The following is a 13336-nucleotide window of genomic DNA, read 5'->3' on the forward strand; positions in this document are numbered from 1 at the left end:
AGCTGCAAGTTGTGGGTTCACATGTATTCCTGTTATGTCTTTGGATTCCCTGAAGCTCTGTGCCTGACCCACAGTGAGGCTGGAGGCCAAGAAGTGTGTTCAGGACCTACTTTTACCAGTCACTGGCCAGTTGACTGTGGGAACATCTGAAGCCAAATCTTCTCATCTGTGAAAGAGGCTGAGACTTGAATGTGGTTATAGATGTGAAAGCCCTTTGTAAGTGATAAAATGCTATATAAATGCAAGGCTGTATTGGCACAGGTGCTTCATGGTACTTTAGGATGGATGATTAAAAGGCATGCACTGTGAAGACAAACAATTCTCCCCATCCCATTGTTGAGTCAGGGTCTTGCTGCGTAACCCAGACTAGTCAATCCTCCTGCCTCAGCCTCCCAAATTTTGGGCTTACAGGCCTCAACTACCATGCCTAGCCCTGTTTCAACTCTTTGAGTGCCCACTTCTGACCCCCAGGAAAGACGTGGATGATTTCAATAAATCTTACATTTCACGCTCTTTAATAACACTATGGATGTATTAGTGGTAATTAGTTTAAAAGAAGAAAAAGCAAGAAGAATTGAGCAGCACAGTATCTTGATACAGTATGGCTTTTAGGAAGACACTTATTGACTTTAATTAAGCAAAGTACCTTCTCCCAGCTAAAGCAGGCTGGTTGGGAACAGAGCAGAGAGCCCTGAACAATGGACATGGCATTGATTGTTTGATCGTACCTAGAAGTTTATTGTAAATGAAGCAGCATTTGCGATTCTGGGGTATTCCTGGAATTGCTGCTTTAGTTAGAAGTGAGTTATTCTGTGTGGCAGGAGGGGCATATAGAAAAGCCATAATTCTGGCTTGCTGACTTTGTATTTATATTATGTCATTGTTCTGGCTAGACTCCATCAGCTTTACAGTTCTTGTGATGTGTTCATCAGAACTATTATCCCAGGTCTTAGCACAGTAGTGGGGTCTGGGAGCAAGAGACACAAGTCATTTCTGTGGCTCTGTGGGTGTGGAGCCATTGGCAACGCAGCAGGAAGAGAAGCAGCAGCTTTCCGGGTCCACACCAGGCAGGCCTGTGGCTGGGAGCCACCTGAACTCTCCCACCCCTGCAGAGTATTGGTAGAGAATAGTTGTGGGCTACAGCGCAGACAAGGTGGGGCACTTTTGTGATTTCTTAAAATGACAGCTCTTTTAGTCTCTGGAGGGAAGGGTGTTGGAATGAGATCAGTTTTCTAGGTGCATGTTAGACTATGAAAAGTACTGAAAACCCAGGGAAGACAATGGTGCTGGTGATTTTAAGACTGTTTTCTCGTCTGGAAAAGCAGAGTCTTTGAATCAGGAGTCACGTGTTGTACATCTGGCACTCTCACTGATTTAGCCCCAGACCTCTTAGGCTTTGTATGAGAATTAAGTACATGCGATGTGAAGAGGGTTAGTACTAGCGAGGTTCCTGTGCCTTGAATAGAACTGTATTGCATCAAGCTGTAGTCGGTTTAACAGGAATTATGGTCCACATAGCAGTGCTTCTGCATGCTGAACTCTGGGTTCTTTCTATGCATTAACTCTTTTAACTCTTGACAGTCCTGTGAGTAAATTCTATTTTTGACTTCTTCTTACACTGAGAACATTGAGGTTTGGGGATGTAAATTTGCCTGACTACAGCAGCTAGTAGATGGGGAAGCCAGCATTCAAAACCAGGTCAGTAGGACTCCAGCCATGCTCTTAACTGGTCTGTTTTGTCAAGAAATGGGACTTTGATGTGTGACCAGTGTCTGCTCAGAAACCCCATTTATTCTCTTGTTCTTCCAAGCAGGTTCACAGCCCACATTAGTCCTCTACCATAGTCCGTTACATTGCTGCAGCATTTGATACCTCTTTGATTGCTTTCACATCTACAGCTTCTTGGAAAAGGCATGTATAAAGTGCTTGATGAAGACTTAGGGAAAGATTTTTTCTGGTCGTTATGCCAGCTCTTTGGAGGAACTCTTTGATGCTCCTCTCAGGTTAATGAGTGGGGAAATTGAGGCTCTGCGATGAAAATGACTTGTTCATGATCCCACTTGCTAACTGTCTTACCAAGTCAGGGAGAACTCACAGTCTGGTTGCAGTGGGCTTTTTTCCCATTGCATAGTCTTAGGTACTTTGTTACCTTCATCCTCCATGTAACATCTTCGTAACTGTGTTATCACTTACTGTGTGCTGAGAGTAAAGCACTAAGCAGAAGAAGCAAAAAGCCATCATTGCCTTAGTTGGTGCTTGCTGAAACTGTTTTTTACAGTTTAAGATCTACAGTTTCAAAATTTCTTATGTTAGTAAGCAGCCCATTTCAGGAGATTTTCAAAATTATAATACATTTTTCTTTTCAGTTTTTCTGAGTTCATTTCATCAACATTTTATTTGTATTTTCTACTTCAGAAATCAGACTTTGACCTCTTTAAGTCATATGTGAAATAACTCACTGTAGTTGAGATGGTATTGTTAGTGAAAATAATCAGATGCCGATAATGTTTTATTTTTATTTTTATCACTGATTTTAACTGTATCCAGTCTGTTATTACCATATAAATCAGATAGTGTGGTCTTTGGTCCAAAGTAGCCACATTTTGAAGGTTGTATTAGTGAATGTTAAAATGGTATAATTTTGTCTTTTTTCCACTATTCAGAATTGGATTGTCTGTTCTTCCCTGGCACCAATACTAGTATTTCAAAAGTTATCTTTGGAAATTTAAGAGTTTTGGAATCTTCAGAGAAAGATTTCTGGGATTTTTACTCTTTGGAAATATTTGTGATATACTATTTATTGCTGTTAGGCTGTGTCCCAACTCACAGAACTGTTTTGTTTCTTTTATTTTTCTGCCGTTCAGAAACTATCAGATGTGCTAGCCATTTGCATTCATGTGATAAAGAAATTGAGAAATGTATTCATTTCTGATTTTTTCCCCTTAAATAAGCAATATCTGCAAAATTGAGCCACAAAAGTAAAAGATATTTTCTTTCAAATCCTTGATAGCTTTATAAAGTGGAAAAAGTCACTGCTTTCATCAAAAAGCTTTTGATTGCTACTCTGTTTTTCTCATTTCCTAAGGTACTTTTATTCAAGTTGGGAATCAAATCCCACAGTGAATCATGCTGTGGGTTGATTCCTACTGGTCTGTGTTTCTAGTATTGGAAACTTTCCTTTTGCATCTTGTAGTAAGAAACTTTAATTGTTTTCTTGGAATTACCGAAAGTGTTTATAAACTGATCTTGCTCCTTTTTCTACTTGCTCTAAAAGTTATCAGCTAAGGCATGTCATCTGGCTTATTTTGAAATGCTATTTGGATGAGGCCATTACACAAATGCTGTAGCACTGAAAAACATTTATCATTCTGAATGAGAACAGTTGTCATTTCTTATAAAATGGATCTACATTACTGGGTTTAAACTGCTTAGAATAGATCCTGGCATGTCTTTTAAGTGCTGTGTGGATGTTTTTTATTTTTTATCATTAGAATGTCAGTTCCCCAAGAACAGGGATTTTATTGTATTAAATCAGCATATAAAGACATCATAATAAATGCATATTGTCTAAGAATCCTATTGCTAATCTTGTTTTCTCAGAGTTTAAAGGTAGGCATCACAAATCTGTACCAGATTACTGTCCTGTCCAGCAATATTAGAGACTAAAATTAGATGTAATAGCTGGGTGCTGGTGGCTCATGCCTGTAATCCTAACTGATCAGAAGTCAGAGATTAGGAGGATAACAGTTTGATGCCATTCTGAGCAATAGCTCACAAGAGACTTATCTCAAAAAAAAAAAAATTAAAAAAAAAGGGCTGGTGGAGTAGCTCAAGGTATAGGGCCTGAGTTCAAGCCCCAGTACCACAATAAATAAATAAATAAATAAATAAGGTGTAATATAATGTTGCTTGCAGTAGAGAATGGGTGATGGGAAGCCAAGTCTCTTTGCTTACCTGGTTCTAGAAGAATCTTGATTTTAGTCTAAACCTTGAATTTACATGAGGTTTTACAGATAAACTCTGACTTCTAAGCTTAGTAACACATGGTATGATAGTGCATATTAAAAAGCTTTGTGTAAGTACTAAAAAGGCTTAATGTGGTTGCCCTTCTGAAAGGAGCCAGGCCTGTGGGATTTGTAGGTTTCTTCCTGCCCTAAAAGGTTCTGAATCGATGTCCTTTTCCTGATTCGGGACAGGCTTCTTCATGATCCAAAGCAGAGCATTCTCTGGTCAATTTTTTGATCGTTCTTGGCGACAGCAGGTACTGGTGCACTGTGGCTAAACGTGGGGTAGAAAGGCCCCAGACATGCTCTTAGCAAGTACTGTCTGTGAGTCAGCTAGTGCTGGTCTGTGTGTACCTTTTAAGAAGAGTGTTGTAGGTTTCCCCAGTCTAGTTCTTTCCCTCTGCCTTTGTACACGCAGATCCTTTTGTTCAGACTGCTTTCACTTTGACTTGTGCCTACCTTCCAAGGCATCCATCACATCTTAGTGCCATATTACTGTTCTTCTGAGCCCCAGACTGCCTCTGTTGTATTCTCTGTTTTCCCTTCATGGCTTTTCTAGTTAGGTGTCTGTGCTTCTCTGTTTGATTCTGTTGCTCCTGTAGTCTATAAGCTCCACGTGGGCAGGGACCATTATTGATCTTTTTCTTTGTTGTGGCCTGTTCATCTAGTTCAGTTTCTGATATGGAGAGCACTTGTTGAATGGAAGAATCTCCTAAATGTGGCATTTGGGACCCTTCCTATGAGCCAAAGCAAGGCATTAGCATTCAGCTAATTTCTAATTGTTGTTTTCATATAGGTCATAATGTTCACATAATTTGAGCAATTGCTTATATTAATTTTTAAAAAGCTAAAGGTATAATTACTTGTTCATTGAATCTTTTAAAAATTATTCCCATTACAACAGCCAAATCAAAGTCTTCACATCAGAATTCACACTTGTGTCTCTTACCTGGCCTACTGTCATTAATTTTGCTAAGGTCTCACCCACTGCAGAAAGCCTCCCCAACTGGCTCTTGCAGCGACACCAGAGGTAGTGAGAGGCACAGAAGATAACATTGTGCTGTACTCACTCTTGATATTAGGTGCGTTCGTGTTTTCATTGGTGCTACCTCCCACCTTAACTGTAAGGCCCTGTGCAATGCTGCCTGCCAGCCTCAGAGCTAACTGCCCTTCTCTCTTTTCTGCTCCCCCCTCTGCTCAGTCATGTAGTACCTGGGACTGTGCTCTTCCTAAAACCAGATTCTAATAAAATGTGTTGAATGATGGGACAGAAAATTGAGATAGTATCTGATTGATTTGGAAACCAATTTTGAATCACAATGGTGGCAGCTCCTTCTTTGCAAAGTAATCTCTTTGTAAAAGTACACATTTTTGGTGTCCTCCTAGTCCTGGTGTCAGGAGAGGGACTATTAGTGAAAAAAGGCACAGTCTTCACTTAGTTTGGACAGAAAGTAAAAATTCCTTGCTTCCTTTCTCAGAGCAATGAAAGTCATATCCACTTTGATGTTTACAGCTGAAGATGTCTCTTAATGTCCTCATCAGTCCTGTACCCCTTCCAGATGCTTTTTCCTGTCTGTTTAGGTTTGGCTGTTTCCATAATGAAAGTGTATTCTTATTTCAGATCTAGTTACCTCTAAACTTATTTATTGATTTTTCTCTTTAACTCAGCTCTGAATGGATTTTGAAAAGTAAAGAAGAAAAACCAGTCTGCTTTTTGTGGGAAGTTGGACAGCGGAATAAATGCAGGTATACAGATTTTCTTTTTGTGTGTGTGTGACAGGGTCTTACTATGTAGCCCAGGCTGGCCTTGAACTGGTGATACTCCTGCTTCAGCATCCTGAGTGCTGGGATTCCAGGTGTGCACTGCCATGCTTGGCTAAGATTTGTGTATGTTTAAAAAAACCAATCTTTGTTCTTGAACTGAAGGGTCTACCTGTGCTATTGACTTTAATTGAAAAAAAATTAGTGTCTTATTAAGTGTGCTTTTTTTTTTTTAAATCTCAGAAGTGCAAGAGCACATGAAGTAGAGAGTCAAAGTTAAAGTTCCTTCAGTCTCTCCTAGATATTCACCACAATTAACAATTTATTGTGTTCTGGATTTTAATATGCATATTCATAACTCAGATAATATAAGAAGTATATTATCTTGTTATGCTTTTTTTCATTTTACAGGGTACCATGGACATCATTCAGTGTTGATGCCATAACAGATATGTCAGATATGTCAGTTGTCTTTCTTCCTATTCCTAACAGTGCCAAACCTTGTACACATGTAATTATGTACACTTGCCTTGTGTTTCCTTAGAGTTAAGGAGTGTGACACCGTCTTTGAACTCTTCCTTTGTCCTGTCTTTAAAGAATCCCCAAACAAATGTTTTCTTGCAGTATAAAGCAAGCTTTTAACTACTGTATTTTCCACCTCAATTTTTTTTAATGTGGCATGGAGTTGAGGTCTAAATGCTGGGCTTTAAAATTGGTCTTGCCTGCTGATCTGAACAGTGAAGTATGTTACAAGCTTAGTCTTTTCAGCCTGATTTTCAGAAGATTCTGGTTTTCAGATTTATTTTGGAAATTAAGCAATTAAAATTGAAGGCCTCTCATTTTGTAGCACTGAAGCATATCTGGTTCATGTTCCTCTTTTAAGCATTTCACATCCCCTCACCAGGACAGTTAATAAACCCAGCAAATGGACTTGGCAAAGAGAACTGATTACTGTCTGCCCCATATGACTTTTCTTGTCTTGGGTCTTCCTTGGGTCGCCCCAGGAGCTACCACCAACATGAACCTGTATGCTTCATACTAGGACACAAAGATAAATGCCACAGTTTTTGTCTTCAGAGAACTCACAGCATATGTGAGCAAGTAAGAGATGAATAGGTGTATGAATAAAGATGGTTGTTTTTCAGTGTGATGAGTTTGTGAGCACAACAGAGAGAGCATTCAACTTAGGAGTAGAACTCAGGTTCAGTGAAGACTTCCTGGGTAAGAGGTGCTATGTGGCCTGAGTTCTAAAGAAGGTTGAAGTTTGTCGTGTGAAGGATAAGGGGATGGCACTCCTGTAGAGGAAACAACATGAGTGAAGGCAAGAGGGTAGAAACAGCTTTGGGATGGGGAAGAACAAGAGTGCTGTCATCCTTACGGGTTTCAAGCATGAAGTAAGAAGTGGGGAGTGACAGGCTATAAGGCAAGTGAGGCCAGCTGGCCCAGCCAGGAGAGGAAGGGTCTCAGTTTCAGAGTTTGAAATCTGAAACTTTTAATCTGGTCTGTAGATTAAAGGGAAATCAGTAGAGGATCTGATATGGGTTACAGGGATATTACTTTGGGTTCAGTGAAGGTTGGTATGGCAGACAGGAAGAAAACAATAGCATGAGCACAGGGAAATTAGTTTGTGGGCATGGGTGTTGGGGAAAGGAGAGGAAAGAAGCAAGGCTTGCCCTTCTTTGGTCCTAGTTCCCCTCCCTTTTGAGGGCTATAAGAGTGACTTACTGAAATGCATCCTAACCTTTCCACAGCCAGGCTTCCCATTCTCTTTCTGCTGGCACGAGTTGCTGCCCATTCTCCTGCTTGCCTGCAGGGTGATAGGGACCCAGCCCCATCCCTTATCTTTCCTGGCCCTTCCAAGTGATTTATGAATGTGCATAGGTTGTCATTTTTGTGCACTGTATCAGATGGAGGTGTGAAGATAGAGATGCCTCACCAAGCTTAATCTGTAGTAGGAAAAGTCATAAAATTGAAAGACTATGATTCTTAGAAGTTAGGTGGTTCCAGCAGAGGTAGCTATGTTAATAATTATGAATCAGTCCTTTAACATCATTGGTTCCCAGAATAGACCACATTTTCCAGCTACCACAGGTGTACAAATACAGAAAATAAATATAAGTCATATCTAAGATTATCCTGATGGTCTGAAGTTAATTGATCAATATGCATAATTAATTATTTCCATAGTTTCATTTCTTACAAGCTCTGATGTGTTTGATTTTCAGTAAGGGAAGGAGCAGGAGAAGTACTTATCCAAAATCAAGTATTTGTGGTTGCTTACCTTCACAGCACTCTCTTTGCCATTTGAACTTTTAGTACATAGAATGACCACATCATCTTTTTTTCTCCTTACACAGTATCTAAATATAAAAGAGGACTGCAATGCCATGGCTTTCTGTGCTAAAATGCGGAGCTCCAAGAAAACTGAGGTGAATCAGGTGGTCCCTGAGCCAGGAGTGGAAGTGACATTCTATCTGTTGGACAGGGAGCCCCTCCGACTGGGCAGTGGAGAATACACAGCAGAGGAGCTATGCATCAGGGCTGCGCAGGAGTGCTGTGAGTACCTGCAGCAGGGCTCAGGAGACTGAGCAGATCTGTTGTCTCTGCCCTTCTTAGTGCTGCTTTGCAGAAAGGTGTGGGCTCTGGGAGTTAGGATTCTGACTTATCTGTGCCTCTACCATTTACTTGTACTTGATCCTTGGCCAATGCAAAGTGTTGTTATCACCAATAGGCTATAGAATACAAGAGAATGATACTTCCCTTCAGTGGAGGCGGAGTTCTTTCTCCTGTTCCTCCTCCTCCTCTCCTTCTCCCTCTTCCTTCCCCTTCTCTTCCTCTCTCCCTTTTCTTTCTCCTTCTTCCTTCCTTCTCCCTCTCCTCCTCCTTCTTCTTCCCTTCTTCCTTCTCCTTTTCCTCTTTTGACTCTTTGAGACAGGATCTTGCAATGTAGCCCAGGTTGGCCTCGAATTTGAGATCTTGTACCAAGTTCTGGGATTACAGGTGTGCATTGCCACAATAGACTGAGGCTCAGTTCTTATTTCTCCCACATCTATACAGTTGGATGACATCAGCTCCAGATGAGGTGGTCTGTAAAGCACCTAGCACAAAGTACAAGCTCAACAAGCAGCATCTCTCAGTATATTAGGGATTATTCAAAACTCCTGCCATTTGGCCATGGCCTGCCCTTCCTGTGTGGTGTTGGGTTAAAGTGAGAAGCTGAGTGTTGCTTGTGGCTTGGTTGAGTTGTCATTTTGTGAATAGGACAGCCAGGTTGTTAACAACGTAGTCTGTTTTTTTAAGAAAATGAGGCTTGTCTTACTTCAGGTTAGTCCATCACCCTCTGAAGGTGAGAAACCAAAGCTCCTGACAAACTAAAACTCCTTTCATTATCCTTTGAAGTTGACATGGGCAGTCTTTACCTAACTAATTTTAAATGACAAGTAAAATCATAGAAACTTAGGTTGTGGTGATGGTTGTAAAATTTAGTAAATATACTAACATTCATTGAATTATACATTTAAAAGAGGTTGGTTTTATGGTATATTAATTGTATTTCAATAAAGCTGTTTTATTTGTTTTTTTATTATTCATTTATTCACATGTGCATACATTGTTTGGGTCATTTCTCCCCCTGCCCCCTCCCCCACCCTCTCCCCCCTTCCCTCAATAAAGCGGTTTTATGATGAAGTAACTGACTGTGATGGCAGACAGCCGGAGCCAGGCTTCACTTACGCCGTAGCCCCCGGAATAGCATTGTGTGGATAGTGCAGTTATTTCTGGGATCACCTGCCTTGTTAGTAATGCATCTTGTTAGAAACCCCATTTTATTCCTATCTCTTTTCCTGAAGTGCTTTATATACCAGTGCACCAAAACAGTGGGGAGAGGTTTGTGCTGCAGGGAGGAGTGTAGCGTGAATTTTTTTTATCCTAAACATGACATAGGATAAAGTGGGCTGAAGTAGATAGGGTAGTAGGAAAATGTCATATTTTGAAGTTGTTTTTGAGCAGGCAGCAACATGTACAGGTAAACAGCTTTCATCAGCAGCTTTAAATGTGCTTGTATTTACCAGAACTTTTAGCTGTAAATTAGTGCTTCTACCATGTTTCAAGGCTTTCTGTTTGCTTGTCTGTCTCACCTCCTTTCCCTTGAAATTTGGTTGGTAGTGCTTATTCCTTTAGCCATGGTTCTTGCCACCATCACTGCAGGTATATACCTCACTCAGTTTGTTGGTAAGGATCACTTTTGCAGAATTGCTAGGCTCCAACTAAGGAGTGACCAAGGTCCTGCTGGGGAAGGAGATGAGAGGAGAGAGTCTAGAGGTGAGTTAGGCACGGCCACTGTATCTCCGTACCTCTGGGCCCTGGGTCAGTAAATTGGGGTATCAGCAACTAAGCCCAGTTGATTGAGTGGGGTAACTGACTCAGGAATATTGCAAAAGTGCCTTAATTTTAAAAGTACATGCATACTGAACACTACAGATTTTTGTAGCTCTTACTGCTAATACAGTAAGTGATGTTTTGGGGGCAGTATTGTTTTCTTCCCTGTTTTTCACCTAACTGTGGTAAAGTTCTCTTCCTTTATCTCCTCAGTAGCTCTGTCTTGGTTTGAATCTCATCTCTTCATGTTCCTAAATGAGTAACCTTGGATCAGACTCAACTCAGGAAACCACAGTTTCTTCATCTGTATAATGGCAAAAATAATACCTCATTGATACTTATCAAGGGTATTAAAAGATAATAAATTATATGTTAGCCTGGTGCCTGACATGTAGCCTTCAGTAAATGTTAGTATTGTTGTTATTCAGTTCTTTGATATAAAAAGGTATTTTTGATACTCCATTTGTAGGTAGTTATGGGTAGGAATTACAGACAGTGCCATGATTACATATAAATTAGGCTTTAAATATTCTATGTTCATATTCCAATATGGATATAAAGAAAGGCTAGATTTCTAGGTCAGCCTATAAAAAAAATTATGAGTGAAAACCTATAATAAAGCTGAAACATAATCCTAGTAATACTGAATCCAAAAGCCATTGGTCTTTATTCCCAAGGGAAAATTCTACTTATAGTTCTGTTTTCCTGTTTATAAAGAAGTGTATAGCTTCTGAAGGAATAACTTTCACCTTTTTTGGCAGCATGAATTGAGATGTCAGCAGGACACTGTGAGATACAAAGGTATCTGTAGCTTCTTAATCCATTGCCTGCCTAGCTTTGCAAGGCAAGGGAGGGGCCCTGTCAGTGTCATTCTCACTTCAGATGTCTGATTTGGGAAACAAGTGCCAATTACCTTATCTTCTCCTTTTTTTTTTTTTTTTTTTTTTTGTCATTTAAGTTCACTGTATCTTAATTTGAAGCCTGACTGTTCCTGAAAATATCAGTAATTGATTATTGGCACTCACCTCCCCTTGTACACCTGTTTAGATTATGGGTCTTTGTGTTTTGGTTGGCCTCAGAAATGAGTGGCTTTATAGTCTGTCTTATCTTTTCCATTCTGCTTATCATTAAAGAAAGCAGGAAATGGGGCAGGGAGGCAAAGCACTCCTGGCCAGCTTTGTTAAGCATGTATCTTCTTGCTAGTTGAGAACTAATAAAAGCATTTATGATAACTGTACATAATACTTAAAAGGTATATTTATTATTAATGGTAATACATTTTAATCACTGCCAGAATCACTTTGTTTAGTATTTATTCTAATATGCATTTTATGCACCACTGCCAGGAACTTCTTTGCATGTTTAATATGTAATCACAGCGTGTTAGATTTTTTAAACATGTTTTGTAGGAGACAGATTGAGGAGTTCCTAAACTCTGACAATGTTTTGAGTGTGGTTAGCATGGTGCGCTTCAGGTGGGATCTATGAACCTCTTGGATGGCCTTTTTATCTTTTAAGCAAGATTTGGTAAGACTGTCATAGACACGTATGAGGAGAAATAATAACATTTATTTTAAATGACTTTAATTTGGTTTGTCAGGAGTTGTGTGCATATTCCTGGGGAGTCATGGTTCATGGTTATTATGGTTAAAACTGCCTGACTGAACAGGGTTAAAAGTTGTACTTGCCCTAAGATGATATGGGTTGCCTAGATTCTTTCTGGATGAGAACATTCCTTATCTTTGCATATGTTGTGCTTTGGAAACAGATGGCCAAATGCATCTGCCTGTAACTTTCTGATGTGCTCTTTTCCCCTAGGTATCTCTCCCCTATGCCACAACCTCTTTGCCCTGTACAATGAAAACACCAAGCTCTGGTATGCTCCAAACCACATCATCACTGTTGATGACAAGATGTCACTCCGGCTCCACTACCGGATGAGGTATGGGAGTGTAGAACTAGTGCATGCCTGGTTTCCTCATGCAGCCAGGAATGGCAGTTGGCCTGGGGCCCTGAGTCATTTACCAAGAAGTGTTATAGTCATTTTTGTAGTTTGTAACTTTTGTGTTTGCTTGCTATGAGAAAGGATTTCGTCAGTATTTAGAGTACAATTCCAGATGAGTTTGATCAGCCTCTGCACATTTTAGAAAAGAAATGTTTATGATGCAGAATATTCTGAACAGCATCCCCCCAGCAGAGTTTTCCAGGCAATGAATCATGCTTACGAGTTTAATCTTAAAAACAAAGAAAGAGGAGAGAATAGATGCCAGCATATGTCTAAGAAGCACACGATAAACTGCCTAAAACGGTGACTTCAAAATGCCAGGTTGGCCTTGCTCTTGGGGAGTAGATGTTTTAATCCACTCCCTGAGAACTTCTGACTGTGGGGCTATAATTTTTCTTCTGATAAGTACTTGTCTTTTCTCCTATATTGCAGGCTTTACTAAATGTTAACAGTATCTCCCAAGCTCTCATAGACAGTTGGTACTTCCACAGCTGTAGTCTGTTGACTTCGTAATAATATTTGTTTAGCAACTAGAATTGAAAGTATCTTAGATACTAGTTAAGTACAAGTTAATGTGTGTTTAGCTTATAAATAGGATGAATACTTTTTGAAAAGGATCTTAATTTATATAGATAGGATTAGATTGGTTGATTAGCTCAGATATTGGTTGGATGCAGGGCCATAATAGAAAAACCCTCTGGAATCTCAGAGGCTCTCTGGAGTATCTTAGTTGCTAGTGCTTTTTGGAATTTGATAGCGATGTCACCATTCCGGAATGATAGGGGTATTTTTCTGGAAGCTGAACCAGATAGAACTTTCGTAATCATTCTGAGGATGACTTTTTCTTCTTCTTCTTCTTCCTGAATTTGCCTAAGAGGAGAGGTGTATGCCATGTTAAAGATTTCTTGCTTCAAACTTAGGGAATATTTACTCTGCCCAGCAGAGCCTAGTAACTATGTTTGGATTTGTTTTTCTAAGTGTAATCTTGTTCCATGGACTGGGAGTTGGCTGTATGATCAGTATTGAGGCATATACTTATCGCTGAAAGTCTAGGTAAGGGCATATCACTGAGTTCTTATTCTTTCCCCCTAGGTTTCTAAACTTAGCCCAGAGCCCAGCATGGTAGTATTTGATACTTAGACTTGAGTTTACCAAATTCAGCTTCCCCATTTCTTCAGTGGGAAAACCG

The 13336-nt window shown here is 40.0% G+C and overlaps 1 protein-coding gene across 3 annotated transcripts in view; it reads left to right on the forward strand.

Annotated features, from left to right (window-relative positions):
• Jak1 (Janus kinase 1) overlaps positions 1–13336 on the forward strand; it is a 126800-nt gene that overhangs the window by 67326 nt on the left and 46138 nt on the right. For all 3 annotated transcript variants that reach the window (XM_074079877.1, XM_020184238.2, XM_074079878.1), the window contains 3 exons: positions 5673–5750; positions 8123–8321; positions 11961–12084. In XM_074079877.1, the coding sequence (XP_073935978.1) occupies positions 5745–5750; positions 8123–8321; positions 11961–12084 (329 nt within the window). In that variant the 5' untranslated portion in view covers positions 5673–5744. The remainder of the gene's footprint in view (positions 1–5672; positions 5751–8122; positions 8322–11960; positions 12085–13336) is intronic.

The sequence above is a fragment of the Castor canadensis genome, chromosome 7 (genome assembly GCF_047511655.1).
Source record: "Castor canadensis chromosome 7, mCasCan1.hap1v2, whole genome shotgun sequence".
In the NCBI taxonomy this organism is placed as follows: domain Eukaryota; kingdom Metazoa; phylum Chordata; class Mammalia; order Rodentia; family Castoridae; genus Castor; species Castor canadensis.